The sequence below is a fragment of the Pelobates fuscus genome, chromosome 1 (assembly GCF_036172605.1).
Source record: "Pelobates fuscus isolate aPelFus1 chromosome 1, aPelFus1.pri, whole genome shotgun sequence".
NCBI classification, from domain to species: Eukaryota; Metazoa; Chordata; class Amphibia; order Anura; family Pelobatidae; genus Pelobates; species Pelobates fuscus.
This window is the reverse complement of record NC_086317.1, coordinates 84,539,013-84,554,241: the sequence shown is the minus strand read 5'-3', so window position 1 is coordinate 84,554,241 and position 15,229 is coordinate 84,539,013. Positions and strand designations below refer to the sequence as shown.

Genomic DNA, 15,229 nt, shown 5'->3' with positions numbered 1-15,229 from the left:
ATGTGTCAGTGTGTGTTTATTGGCAAGCTTGATGGATGATGTGTGAAATCCACAATAAATCCAGCAGGGTTGGCCATGCCTAGATGGAGGGGAGCCGGCTGGGCGGGTTGAGGAGTTCAGGGAGGCTGTGGGCAGGGATGTTGTGGAGTGATGGGAGTGGGCTGGGCGGTGTGAGGAGTTCAGGGATGTTGTGGAGTGATGGGAGTGGGCTGGGCGGGCTATGGAGTGATGGAGGCGGGCGGCCGCCATGTTCCCTCCCCCTGTGCCGTCTGTGGTCGCAGTGCGGAGTTCCCTTCCGGGCCGCAGCATCCTCCGGCGGCATGTCTGACCGAGATCTCTCCGCTGCGGTGTCTTCGGAGGCGGCTGGCGGGATCCAGGGGAGGCCGAAGCTGCGGCGATGTATCCCGGCCGGGCTGACGGTGGAGCCGGTGCTGTTCCTGTCCATGTTCGCTATGGCACTGCAGGGGCCGCTGGTTACTCAGTATATATGGGACCGGGTCAGCGCCGACCTGGGCTTCAATGGCACCAAACAGCAGGGCTGCGGCCACCTGAACGGAACCACCGATCCCCTGCAACAGGTAAGGGGACTGGGTGACATCATACATGGAGAATAACCAACATACATGGAGGGTGACATCATACATGGAGAATAACTAGCATCATACATGGAGAATAACCAACATACATGGAGGGTGACATCATACATGGAGAATAACTAGCATCATACATGGAGAATAACCAACATACATGGAGGGTGACATCATACATGGAGGGTGACATCATACATGGAGGGTGACATCATACATGGAGGGTGACATCATACATGGAGGGTGACATCATACATGGAGGGTGACATCATACATGGAGAATAACCAACATATATGGAGGGTGACATCATACATGGAGAATAAACATAACTAACATACATGGAGAATAAACATCATACATGTAGAATAAACATCATATATGGAGAATAACTAACATCATACACAGAGCATGACATCATACATTATATGGAGAGTCTGGGATTGTGTGTATTGTTATAGATGGCGAGACAGGGAGGGATTGTGTTTATTGTTATTGTAATGGCTGTACTCAGCCCGCTCAAGTAGGCGGGGGTTTTTACTCAGTGAAGGCAGGTTACACACAATGTGCTGTGACAAAGGAGAGAGCAAGGAGTACACCACATATCAGGGGCCAGACATGTAGAGAGCAAGGAGTACACCGACATCTCAGGGGCCAGACATGTAAAGAGCAAGGGGTACACCGACATCTCAGGGGCCAGACATGTAGAGAGCAAGGGGTACACCGACATCTCAGGGGCCAGACATGTAGAGAGCAAGGGGTACACCGACATCTCAGGGGCCAGACATGTAGAGAGCAAGGGGTACACCGACATCTCAGGGGCCAGACATGTAGAGAGCAAGGGGTACACCGACATCTCAGGGGCCAGACATGTAGAGAGCAAGGGGTACACCGACATCTCAGGGGCCAGACATGTAGAGAGCAAGGGGTACACCGACATCTCAGGGGCCAGACATGTAGAGAGCAAAGGGGTACACCGACATCTCAGGGGCCAGACATGTCGAGAGCAAGGGGTACACCGACATCTCAGGGGCCAGACATGTCGAGAGCAAGGGGTACACCGACATCTCAGGGGCCAGACATGTCGAGAGCAAGGGGTACACCGACATCTCAGGGGCCAGACATGTCGAGAGCAAGGGGTACACCGACATCTCAGGGGCCAGACATGTCGAGAGCAAGGGGTACACCGACATCTCAGGGGCCAGACATGTCGAGAGCAAGGGGTACACCGACATCTCAGGGGCCAGACATGTCGAGAGCAAGGGGTACACCGACATCTCAGGGGCCAGACATGTCGAGAGCAAGGGGTACACCGACATCTCAGGGGCCAGACATGTCGAGAGCAAGGGGTACACCGACATCTCAGGGGCCAGACATGTCGAGAGCAAGGGGTACACCGACATCTCAGGGGCCAGACATGTCGAGAGCAAGGGGTACACCGACATCTCAGGGGCCAGACATGTCGAGAGCAAGGGGTACACCGACATCTCAGGGGCCAGACATGTCGAGAGCAAGGGGTACACCGACATCTCAGGGGCCAGACATGTCGAGAGCAAGGGGTACACCGACATCTCAGGGGCCAGACATGTCGAGAGCAAGGGGTACACCGACATCTCAGGGGCCAGACATGTCGAGAGCAAGGGGTACACCGACATCTCAGGGGCCAGACATGTCGAGAGCAAGGGGTACACCGACATCTCAGGGGCCAGACATGTCGAGAGCAAGGGGTACACCGACATCTCAGGGGCCAGACATGTCGAGAGCAAGGGGTACACCGACATCTCAGGGGCCAGACATGTCGAGAGCAAGGGGTACACCGACATCTCAGGGGCCAGACATGTCGAGAGCAAGGGGTACACCGACATCTCAGGGGCCAGACATGTCGAGAGCAAGGGGTACACCGACATCTCAGGGGCCAGACATGTCGAGAGCAAGGGGTACACCGACATCTCAGGGGCCAGACATGTCGAGAGCAAGGGGTACACCGACATCTCAGGGGCCAGACATGTCGAGAGCAAGGGGTACACCGACATCTCAGGGGCCAGACATGTCGAGAGCAAGGGGTACACCGACATCTCAGGGGCCAGACATGTCGAGAGCAAGGGGTACACCGACATCTCAGGGGCCAGACATGTCGAGAGCAAGGGGTACACCGACATCTCAGGGGCCAGACATGTCGAGAGCAAGGGGTACACCGACATCTCAGGGGCCAGACATGTCGAGAGCAAGGGGTACACCGACATCTCAGGGGCCAGACATGTCGAGAGCAAGGGGTACACCGACATCTCAGGGGCCAGACATGTCGAGAGCAAGGGGTACACCGACATCTCAGGGGCCAGACATGTCGAGAGCAAGGGGTACACCGACATCTCAGGGGCCAGACATGTCGAGAGCAAGGGGTACACCGACATCTCAGGGGCCAGACATGTCGAGAGCAAGGGGTACACCATGTATGTTTTTAAATGAATGCTCACAAAGACTTAAGACCTTGTTATTCATGCCCAAAAATGAAATTTGCTGATGGAAGACTTCTTAAAAATGTAATGCATGAAATTTTTTAAAACAAAGATTTTGTGAAAATAACCCACCCAGTGATACACAGAGAGAGGGCATAATGTACGTTGGTTCCCTACAGCTACCAATGAGAGTGTATAATAAATAAATCCTGGCCAGCAGTACATACACAAAAGGACACAAACAAAATTTTTTCTTTTAGATCCACCTTCGATTAACAGTGAAGTGAACATTACAAGCCCTTGGTATAATCTCTTTAGGCACCATGCACATTACCAGCCCAGGGGTACCGTTAGGGCACCAAACTAGAGTTCACTGTGGCACAATGCTCAAAATTATTTAGCGTTTGCCATTGGGGTTCTACTGATTATCATTTCTGCTGATTACTAGAGCCAATATTTGGCATATATCTGATCATCTGTATATTGTCTTGTAATTTACTCATCTTACCAATATACCACTCACCTCTCCCAGTCACTGCACACAGTCTTGCGCATCGCCAGCCAATGAGGCGCTACATCGCAACCATGCGTCACCCCTCTCTGTGAGTCCCCACATGCGGAGCTCAGCTGAAGGCAGGGAGTTGAGACAGTGAATAATCTACTGTAAGTACTGGACTGACTGCCTGAGAGTGATAGGAATGTGATTGTTGTTAGCAATCATACTTCTATCATTAACAGCAGTGTGCATACTGGGATCCCTTGAGAGTGATAGGAGTGTGATTGCTTTCAGCATGTTCGGTTAATGCCAGATTTGTGTAGAAATTGTGTTGTTTTTTCCAAAACTTTAAAAGTAAAGAATATCAGCACTGGTTATCGGCAACAGGCCTGAAAGGCGACTGATAATCTGTATTGGGATCAGCTCTGGAAAAATATTGGTTGATCCCTAGTTGCCATCACTGAAGACAAGTTGCACATAACCAAACAAGTGAGGGTTTTTGGTGGGTTTTTTTTACAGACTTTATGGGCCAGTTTGGTTTTTATCTGCTGTAACAATCTGTGGTTCTATAATCTCACATTGGTAACACATCCTGAGGGCGCTATTAAAATACTCAACTTCTGGATAACACATATTAAGTGCACTTTATTATTCTGCAATCCCGTAATTTATCTTGCTTGCAATAACGCTAGTGAACGAAAGAATGCCTGTGGGGTGGCCTGTTTTGAAGTGATTTGAAAATCTTTATTTATAGATTTTTTTTTTTCCATTAGGTTTATGAACAAAATAAAGATACACTAGTATACTAATACAAGTTGCAAGAAATAGATGAAACAAGATCATTGGTCAGGAGGGTAAACCGTTTTAGCAAATTACAAAGATAAGGGTAATATAAGTCCCTCCTATTGCTGAGACCGCCCTAACTTCACCCATTAAACCGTGCTTCCGTGCTTGAGAAACATAGTTGTTTACGGTCTCTTTAGCATGGGCACGACAAGGACTACTATGTATGGCAAGTCCACTCTGTGGTAACCATCCACAGTGATGAACTGCTATTTCAGCACTCGAGCAAGTGCAGGTGCTAGTGCAGAGGATGACAGAAGAGAAAGATATGGGGGGACTAAAAACAACACCCACTTATTAAGCATATTATGTAGAGCTACGGATCTTCTGTTTCCTGTCCAAGTAGCTCCCTATTTGCCATTTCCCACGTATTCACCCTCACCTATGTTTGTGTTAGACCCACACAGACCCATTGTTCCCTCTAGCACAGCCCCAGGAGACGCTCTACAGCACTACTCCACACCCAGTGCCACTCCGAACCTGAACGAGACATAATACAACCAGGGCCTCCATAATACAATTTATTTTTATTTTTTTTTCTCTTTCAATTCTGATTCTGTAGTCGCACAGAAAATGAGAATTTGCACTTTAGTAACATCTAACCACAAATGAAGAAGTGTGATAACCATACTTTTAAATTTGGGCTAATGTCAAAGGAACTAGACTGTTTGGTTTTAGTCTCGTGTCTTATGAGCATCTGTGCTTTATTCATTTATACGTCATGCTAGTATTTTCTAATTATATTGTAAACTGGTGATGTTTAATCAAGCTGTACCTCACAGAATATTTCACATTTTTGTGTTCATTTTTGTTCCATATGGTGAAGGAATCTAATTAAACAAACTTTAAATGATATGTTCCCATCAAAGTATTCACACAAACGTACAAGAATAAGACTTGGACTTTAATTTTTCTGCTGAATAGCTATGAAGTGTGTGAGGCATGGTGGCCTTTGTTACTTTGTGCATGAACCTCGGATTCAGTTCAGTTCTGGCTTGAAACATGGGACCATGTCCATTCATTATACCACAAAACAGAGACTCTTTTTTTCGATCTTTTCACGCGCTGTTCTGGCAATACCCTGCTCCTACTGCTGTTTATTCTGATAAGTAATTTATTCCTTAAATGGAAACGATAGACACCCAGACCACTTCATCTCATTGAAGTGGTCTGGGTGCAATGACCCTGTCCTTTTTAGAGGCACTTTCTATATTTACAGAGTTTAACGCTGTGAAAAGACACTGGATGTCCTCAAAATCCCCATATGATTTTACTTTCCTTTTCTCAATCGTCACACTGGTCTTGCTGAGACTGGCCCCACCTACATGGCAGAGATCATCCGTCTTGGCAATCCCAGCCAATCCGATGCTTTCCCATAGGAAATCATTTGGAGGCTATTGTGCAGTTGGCTTTGTTCCACGCAGCAGTAGAGCAGACTTGGCTGTCCATAGTTAAGGTAGGACTTGAGCTTTGGCAGAATCCAAGGAGCTGGAAGTCCAAACCTGTAAGTCGGGGCTCGACAAATGTCCTGGCTCCTGGGATTTGTGAGCCGTTCCCTCCAAGATGGGTGACCGGCTGTGCGTACTGAAGACGGGCAGCGAGGGAACTGTAATCTCCCTGCTCTGCTCCGTCATGATGCCGGGGCTGGAATGTGACATCACTTTGGCCTGACATCACTAAGTAGTACGCGGGCAAGCAGTGAACTGCCCGCCTCCATTCTCCTCCTGTCAGCCACCCACTAAACGCCAGAGAAATCTGATCCACTCCAGCTCTCCTAAAGGTAGGGAGGCTGGGTGGAATAAAATGTAAATAAAATCTATAATAGTGTGTGTGTGTCTGTCAGTTAGTGTGGTTACCAACCCGCCTCCGATCGCATGGGAATGGTGTTTTTAAGCGTCTTTTCCCCACGCATCGCTGGTCTCCCCACTGCTAATCCAACCACTTTGGCTGATATCATCCAGCTTGATTATCTCAGCCAATCCAATGCCTTCCCATAGGAAAGTATTGGGAAGCTATTACGAATGCACTGCAAAATGCTGCAACCATCAGCATCTCCTCATAGAGATACATTGAATCAAGAAAATCTATGGGGAAAGTTCGGCACCTTAATGCAGAGAATATAGATACCTGAATGTAGGTGCTGTACAATGTGCAGCTCTAAGATGCAAAGCACTTTAGTGGCCGTCTGAGTGTCTCTCTACAGGTGTTACTAGGCAGCAAAATAAACACTGTTTTCTCTGCATGGACAGGCTATATACACCTGCCACCCTAGTCCCAGACCTAATTAGCAGTACGCAACTCAGTCCATGACATCAAGCAGGTTCAGCAATAATAGAAATAAACTTTTCCAGCTGATGTTCAGATTCAAATCATGCCATGTACAACCTGCATCTCTTTATAATGTTTAGTAATGAAGCATTTTTGCCATGCCTCCCCTATAATTCAGACACACAGCATTTGTGCATTGTAGGACCAATCATGTATGGGCTTATTCAGTAAACATAGGATTGTGGAGAGTTGCAAAGAATCTGTAAATTATAGGCCAAAATAGACAGATGAGAGAAGCAGGAATCTCCAATATCACAGTTCTTCCTGTTTGGCTATTTAGACTTTGTGGCGGAACCGCTGCCTGATCGTGAATTTCTCTTTTTATATTATGTGTGTTTCCCTATCCTTTCGTGTATTGTGCCCGCTCCCCGTTCGGGAGTGCGTCCACGAAAGGAATTAATTTGCCTCCCGAACGGGGATCACTCCGATACCTCATTTGGAATGCTAGGTTAGAACGTTCTCACCTCGTAACTTAAGTGTCAAACCGCAAGGGAAACAATTAATGAACCCTCCCCTGGTTGGCTGCCATTTCGTTAGACGAACACCAATCAGGGGAGCGTGGGTTGGTTCCCGGCACGTTCGTTCTCCGAACAAGGACCTCACCAGCGCTCCATTGGAACGTTCACACCAATTAATCAGAACGTTCGAAATTGCAACATAGGTGTGAAACTGCTAGGGGAGTAATTAATGAATGCTCCCCGTGGGTGGTTGCCATTCGTGCCGACGAGCGGAGGTCAGGGGGAGCATTCGTATCCCGAAAGGAGACGCTTCCCTTTTCTAGGTTTCACACGGGGACCTCGCGAACTGAAGGTAGTCGAGAGAGGAGCCGTTGTACGGGTCCCTGAGGTTGGTGTGGACACTTGTGGGGCACTGACTGGTTTGGTGGGCTTTCCTGTGCCTGAGGGGCAAAGAGACAAGCTCTTTTCCTGCTGGCTGGCTTTTCTGTGCCTGGGAGACAAAGGGATGGCACAGAGGCTCGTGGGAAGAAGACCCCCTGGCGTCTGGTGTGGGAAACCCTGTGTTATAGTGGCAGGCTTTGGGGACAAAGGGAACAGAATCCTCCTAGGGCCCCTGGGATCCTGGGATGTGAGGGAGACACCTTGCATGGGGATATGCATCAAAGCGTGTGGCCAATAAAATTGTGTTTTACCTCCAGGACTGTGTGTCGTCCAGTTACGGGGGGGGAAATGGGTCTCTTACTACTCCTAGGTGGTTCCTGACCAGCTGAAGAAAGGGAATTAGCGGAGGTAACCTGTGGTCCGCTACAGGCTTGATATTAGCCATTTTGTTTGTTGGACTAATTCACGAGTTGTAAATAAGTCCCACTGCCCTGCACGCCAAAATTTGCTTACTAATCGCACTTAGTTTTTATACAATAATGTCAATTCCTGAAGAAACAAAGAACATAAAAAATGTTTTGGGAATTTTTTGTGTTTTTCTTACTGTACTGTTTTTGCAACCCCAGATTACCAATGATTTTATATTGCTGAGCTATAGTTTAATATAAACATGTCAAGATTCAGCTTCTAGTTGATTTGAAAAGCTTTTTTGCTTTTGTTGCCTTTCCATAACTAAGTGTATTTTATTTTCTGATCTGTTTCTTTCTTGTAGGAAGTGGAGACCCTTACTTCTCATTGGAGCCTTTACATTAACTTGGGTGGATTCGTGGTTGGGATCTTTTCTGTGATGCTGCTTGGCCCTTGGAGTGACAGTGTGGGACGGCGTCCTGTTCTCATCCTTCCAGGCTTTGGCCTGGCCCTGCAAGCAGCTATCTACCTTGTAGTCATGTACCAGAAGCTTCATGTGGGCTATTTCTTGCTCGGGCGCATAATCAGTGGTATCTCTGGTGACTTCAATATGATCCTCGCAGGTTGTTTTGCATACATTGCAGATGTCAGCAACCGGCAGTCACGGACCTTCCGTGTTGCCATCCTTGAGGCATGTCTAGGCATTGCCGGAATGGTAGCTAGCATTATTGGAGGACAGTGGCGCGAAGCCCAGGGTTACATCAATCCATTTTGGCTGGTTTTTGCTGTGAATCTTGTCACTGCTCTATATGTATACCTCTGTGTCGGGGAGTCTGTTAAGGAAAAGAAGCCATCAAGACTTTTTACTCTGCGGCACTACCAGTCAGTATTCCGTCTTTTCACAGTGGCAGGTGAAAACAAGCGACGTGGAAAGTTGTGCCTGTACTTACTGGCTTTCCTACTAGTGGTAACCGTGCACATGGGTGCCAAGGACCTGTTTGTGATTTATGAGCTCAGTTCTCCCCTCTGCTGGCACTCTGACCTGATTGGATATGGCTCGGCGGCAGAGCACCTCACTTACCTTAGCAGTCTTGCCGGGCTGCGACTCTTCCAGTTGTGTCTGGCAGATAGCTGGGTAGCAGAAATGGGGTTCCTCTCCAATATTGCCGGGCTGGTTGTTATTTCATTGGCTGCAACCACTCCAATGATGTTTACAGGTGACGTATGACATTTAAAAAAATAAATATATATATATATATATATATATATATATATATATATATATATATTTATTAATATATTTGTCCTGTATTGCTGAACTCCAGAAAAGGGTTTTTAGAGTGTAACTGACCCTCATATGTAAGATATTATGACATATTTATGTGGATGACAGTTCCCAGTAGAAATTAATGGGATTTACAAGCACACTACAGTTACCACCGACTTTCCTTGAAGTCGCTGAGAAGCTGCAGTAAGTATTATTGAGCAGTTTGCAATAATTCCTACAGGCAAATAGACCACCTAAACATTTATGACAAATACAACTCTCTAACACCTAGAACGTTTCTGGGATAGGGAAACCCTAAAATATCACTGAATCATAAAAAAGTCAAAACAAAGGTTTAGGAAAAATGACAGAGTAGCAATGTGACTAAAATGCAAGCATGTTTTCTTAAAGCAACGCTCCACTACCCAAATGAAAAAAACACACAAAACTATTTAGTAGATATACCCCAATGAAAAGATGCATTTAAAACATCCTTGATAAAGCTGCAGATCTGCTGTCTGCAGCCTTTGCAAGTCCACCATTTATTCCCCAAACCGGACTTCCTGTGGCTGTCAAATTAGACTTCCCAATGTAGCTTAATACTTGGCAGGTTCTCTGGGCAATTGTCTGCTTCTTGAGTTTAGCTCCATTAAGCTAAACTGACAGAGGTGTAAACAAGGTTAATTTTATACAAGTGCCAATTTCTGTTGCAATCAAAATGAGGGGTGGGAGAGGGCAAACTCTTCACACTCAAAGAAATGCAGAAAGTTGAAGTGCTTTAGGTGTATGATATTACAGGAAGACGATATCATATAGGCATATGTGGTCACCAACTGCATCATCACATCTCATGCATTCCTTGGTCTTGAAATAACACTGCAGGTTATTTGGGGATTAGCAATATGTGTTGAATGTTAAACAAGCAAAATGTTGCATGAACTGCAATATTGCTCCAATTCTGCTATGTTTGCAATTTGAAATTTGGTCTTAAATTTGCATTTATATTTTCGTTTCACCACAGTTCAGCAGTCAGTAAATAAACACTCAGTGGTCCTACAGATTTGTTACATCTGTTTTTTTTTTTGGCCATCCCGCTTGTGTAACCTCTAGTTAGTATCAAGATATGGCTGAGGGGCCACTCTTCTTGGCCTATTCTAGGAGACCTTCAGCACATACATTTTAATTCCTTGAGTTCATACTATACCCAATGAATTAGTAAATTCTACTAATCCCTCTAATTGCCACATTAAACTGTTTCCCCCGCTTGCACTTTTCAAGATATATTCATTAATTAAACTTCTTGAGAAATAACTGTAAACCTAGCCTTGATGTCAACATAAATTTTCATATCTCTATAAAAGTTTTGTGTATTTTCTTTTTTCATTTTAGGGTATGGGTTAAGGTTCTTTGCAATGGCCACTACACCAATAATTCGGTCTAAGCTGTCTAAATTGGTGGACGAAGGCGATCAAGGTAAGATCTCCTCTGGATTATGCAACCAGAATATAAATAATTCTTGTCATAGTTTGTTAGCTAAAACGCCAAAACACTTTGTATTGTTGCTATTGTGCTATGAAAGTTTGTTCATATCACTTTTTCCATATTGTGTGTGCTCACACCCAATAGGGAAGGCTTTTTCTGCTTCCCTGGAGAGTGACCCAAACTGAGTTCTGTGTATGCTCAGTCCACGGCTCAGCCACTGCTAAGACACAGCCTAGTTAACCAGGCTGTGTATCACGGAATAGGGTTGGTGTGGTTGCCATTAGTTTTAAAAATCAGTTCACATATTCCTGTACAATGCTTTAAACTGTTTGGGTATTCACTACTTATTTCATAATTTCCAGTCCAGTGGAGCATTATGGGGTAAAACATGTCGTCGTCCCCCATACACTAGAATGAGATGCTCCTGGTCTGCTTATGGTTTCCTTTAAACGTTGCATTTTGTGTGGTTGCTCGTGCTTAAAAATAGGTTTGGCGATGGTCACACTTGTGTTAGATGGTTTCATTTCCTTACTCTGGAGTTCTTCTCTGACTTTCACTGTAACTGGACTACTTGCTTCTTTCTAGTTAAAGTGTCTATAACGGAAAATTTTTTGCATGTCTTGTGTTATACAATTAACTGCTTCTTCCCTGAATACTGAAAATGTGTAAGTTTATTGATTTCCATTACCCCATTGTGTTTCAGTGGGTGTTACACTTGCTATAAGACACTCCTCTCCTGCATACCCCCTGTTTGGGAAGCATCGACTTGCTTTCCACTAAGTCCCCAACACTTTTTATGTTGACTATATGTAAACAAAATGTATCTGTTTTTCTGTCTCCATTCTATGATTGCCTGCCCAAAGCCACTGTAGTAAATAATGCTTTCCTCTCTCCATGCTGGTGCTGCTCTGACACAGAGCCTGCCTCTCCCAATTGCTTCACCATGCAGGCATTGCTTCCCCTTATGCTGAATTTGGGTAGCAGGCACGCCCAATGGAGGGTTTACCTAGTATCAGACATGCAGAGCACAGCCTTCTTATATCTGTGCCAGTTGGCACAGATGGAACTGACTGAGAGGAGAGGGCAAGTCTGTTTCTTGACATTGATTTTAGAGTAATCTGCACATTTATAAGCAATTTTGCTAGCACAATGTATCAATGAAATTTGATTCTCTCATTTAAAAATAGGTTTTATTGTCATGTGCCCATTACGGCTTAAACATCAGATATGTTTTTGACCTTACAGATCCTTGTTTTCCATTAATCAAACTAACTGATCATGGTTTTGGTATCCTGCAACAATGCCCTCAAATTACCATTATTACTAAAATACAACTTTTGTTTGTGTGTGGTGTCTATAACCGCAAACACACAAACTGCAAATCTTGTACTTTGTGTGTGGGGCACAGAGACCTTGTTCTGTGCTCTACGATCATACTTCATGAAACTCAACACGAGTGATCTCCTTTGCTACTCTTATGTGTCGAAACCTGGTCTTTATTGTGCATTGCCTTTGTTCCAGGCGGCCGGTTCAGTAGATAACATGTGATGCTACTCTGTTTGTAACCTTTTCTGTTTGTAGCACTGCTCATGCTGTGTCCCTTTTTATATTTTTGTTCCATAGGTGCAATATTTTCCTCTGTGGCATGTGTGGAAGGCCTGTCCTATTTGCTGGCAACTGGGATATTTAACTCTCTGTATCCAGCAACGCTTCACTTTATGAAGGGTTTCCCCTTCCTGCTTGGTGGTCTTTTACTGCTGATCCCAGCTGGAATCATTGGGTAACTATCACATGTCCTTCTACTTTGTTTCAATATATGTAAAAAACAATGTACAGGTATCTGCTCCTTATTGATGGATCCGAATAAAAGCTCTAGGCAGAAGTGATATGGTATTTCATCCTTCTGGTACTGAATTAGAAAGCCAGGCAGGAAAACAATGGTGAGCTTGGAAATGTCTCTACTATTGTGGTATGCAGACACATTCTGCTTTCGGCTACTAACCACTGGCCACCAGAGGCAGCACACTTCCCAGTCTCCTCTGTGTGCAAAGGTGCACAACCGGGATAGAAGAATTGGTTCTATTTAAATTGAAGGTATGTTTGTTCATGGATTCATCAAAATGAGTGTTTGTGTTTTACTTGTAAAAATGAAAATCCACAGTTGATATTCTTTAAATGACTTTGCATTAGGACAAACAAACCATGATCTTTTATTTTATTTATTTTTTTAGGATAATTGAAGTATGCGACCAGAAACCAATGTACAGTCAATTCTCAGAGATATCGTGAGTCTAAATCAAGGAAAAGAATATGAAAATGTCTGGATCCATGGTGGAAAAATTGCTTGAAGAATGAGTACTTTCGCGGTACCCGTTCCTTGCTTCACTCTTAAGCACTTCCAAATCAGCTGTTGCACAAATAGGAAAAAATTGTCTTGAGGAGGATGAGCAAATCTTTTTGACACTTTTTATGACTGTAATCTAAATAATTATATGTGAAACCAAGCATAGTCCACTAGCACTTTCAACGTTGGAGACAAGTGTTGTGTGCAGTCCAACGGTCAGCTCTCCAGCTACTGTGAAGCTATATATGTATATATCCCAAAATACTTTTGCCAACCAATAGCTTTCATGACATCATGGGCAGTGTTATATCTAGGTGGATATCTCTATCCTCTGCTAATCTATTTTACACACTAATGAAAACTTGAAAAATGTAACAGTGAAGAGTATTATTCTACCCTTAATTTCTAAACAGGATTAGGCAGCAAATAGTCATACAGCTGTTATCGGAGTCAAGCTCCCATGATGCTTTGGAGGCTGTTGGCTATCCCTCTTCTGCAAAGTTATTGTAATCACAATGCAGCATAGTAGAGTCTTCCATTGTCAGAAATGTTAAATGTAGCGGCTGTCTAATGTGACACTAAATCTGCTTGAGTAAGGTTGTTTGCTTTATCTCCTTGTAAATTCTTTTTACTGCCAAATGTGTTTGAGCCCATGTGTAGGAGGCTTGCCTGGTATTTGCCAGTGTTAATGTTTTATGAGCTGTCTGTATGCCATGTATGCATAATGTGACATTTGAACACATTCTGTGGATACTATTGGTGTTTGGATTAACAGATTGTGGGGTTTCTGTTATAATATTGTACCACTTAGGCTGAAATAGCAGACTTGGAATATTTAAACAGTGAGTTGGGAAGTAGGTTTTTTTGCCCTCCTCGCTCCTTCAACATTGCTGTTTTTGCTCTACATTTCTGCTACCCAATTAATGTCCATTCACTGCTTCGTGAACCAACCACTCAAAGTGAGAGGTGGAAGTATATGCAATGCATCTCCCCTTCCAGATTAAATTTAAATTGAGTGACTGTTGTACTGAATATGGAAACATTGTAGGCAGCATATTTGAGAATGTCATGCAGAACTCTGTATACAGCTTCTTCATGCCGCATTAATGCTTTTTTTTAATCTACCCCCGTGCTGTCCATGAATTGTGGAGTTTGCAATCTGAAGCTTACAGCAGTAATAATGTGCCTTTTTTACTCCTTTTGTTTCAAATAATTACTAATTCAGTGTTTTTATATAGCAGAATTTCATTTTGTAGCTTTTATTTTTTTTGCGAATTCAGCATTTTGCTTTACATCCCCCGAATGAGTATTTCATGAAGATTAAAATCTCTTTTAATATTTCATAAAATTAAAATTTCACTGAAATTCCAACTCAGTCAAAAGATATCTGAAAGAAATAGGGACTACTTTGACTTCTGTATCCCATGCCTGACAAAACTTGACAAAATGCAGAGCGTTCGCTGTCTTTTTTTTTTTTTTTTTTCTTATACTTCTAGTTGTGAGGGAAAAAGGCATTGTCTATGAAGGTGGATGCTCCATAGGCAACACTATTGTACTAACACGTGCATGAGAGTACAGCATTGACGTGGGCTCCTGGTAGATGAAGTACCAGGAGCCGGTGAGAACCATCTGGATGCCACAAGGGACCACTTCAGGTAAGTAAAATGTACCTTCCCCTGCACCCCTACGTCACTGCCCTGCAAGCGGCAAAGTCACCACCAGTGGTCTTTGCATAAGTTGACAGAGCCACTTTAACCCCTTAAGGACACATGACATGTGTGACATGTCATGATTCCCTTTTATTCCAGAAGTTTGGTCTTTAAGGGGTTAAAGGGACACTGTAGGCACCCAGACCACTCCAGCTCATTGAAGTGGTCTGGGTGCAATGTCCCATGTCCCTTAACTCTACAGTGGTAATAATTGCAGTTTTTGAGAAACTGCAATAATTACCTCTGTGGGTTAACTCCACCTCTAGTGGCTGTTTACCAGACAGCCACTAGAGGGACTTCCTGAATCGAAGCGGACCTTTAGTCCGGTATCTGACGCTGGTCGTCCTCACGCTCTACATGAGGACTTCCAGCGTCAGATTTTTCCCCATAGGAAAGCACTAAATTTAATGTTTTTTGGTTTTTTTTTGTTAAATTTCAGGCCTGCTTCAAAGGTCTTTTCAAAGTCCTGTAC

At 44.3% G+C, this 15,229-nt stretch overlaps 1 protein-coding gene across 1 annotated transcript; it reads left to right on the top strand.

Moving 5' to 3' along the window:
* Positions 1–215: 215 nt before the first annotated feature.
* SLC46A1 (solute carrier family 46 member 1) lies at positions 216–14,860 on the top strand. Its single transcript, XM_063449944.1, has 5 exons — positions 216–578; positions 8,320–9,172; positions 10,612–10,695; positions 12,328–12,484; positions 12,936–14,860. The coding sequence occupies exons 1-5, from the start codon at positions 321–323 to the stop codon at positions 12,991–12,993; spliced, it is 1,410 nt and encodes a 469-aa protein (XP_063306014.1). The 5' UTR covers positions 216–320; the 3' UTR covers positions 12,994–14,860.
* Positions 14,861–15,229: the final 369 nt, after the last annotated feature.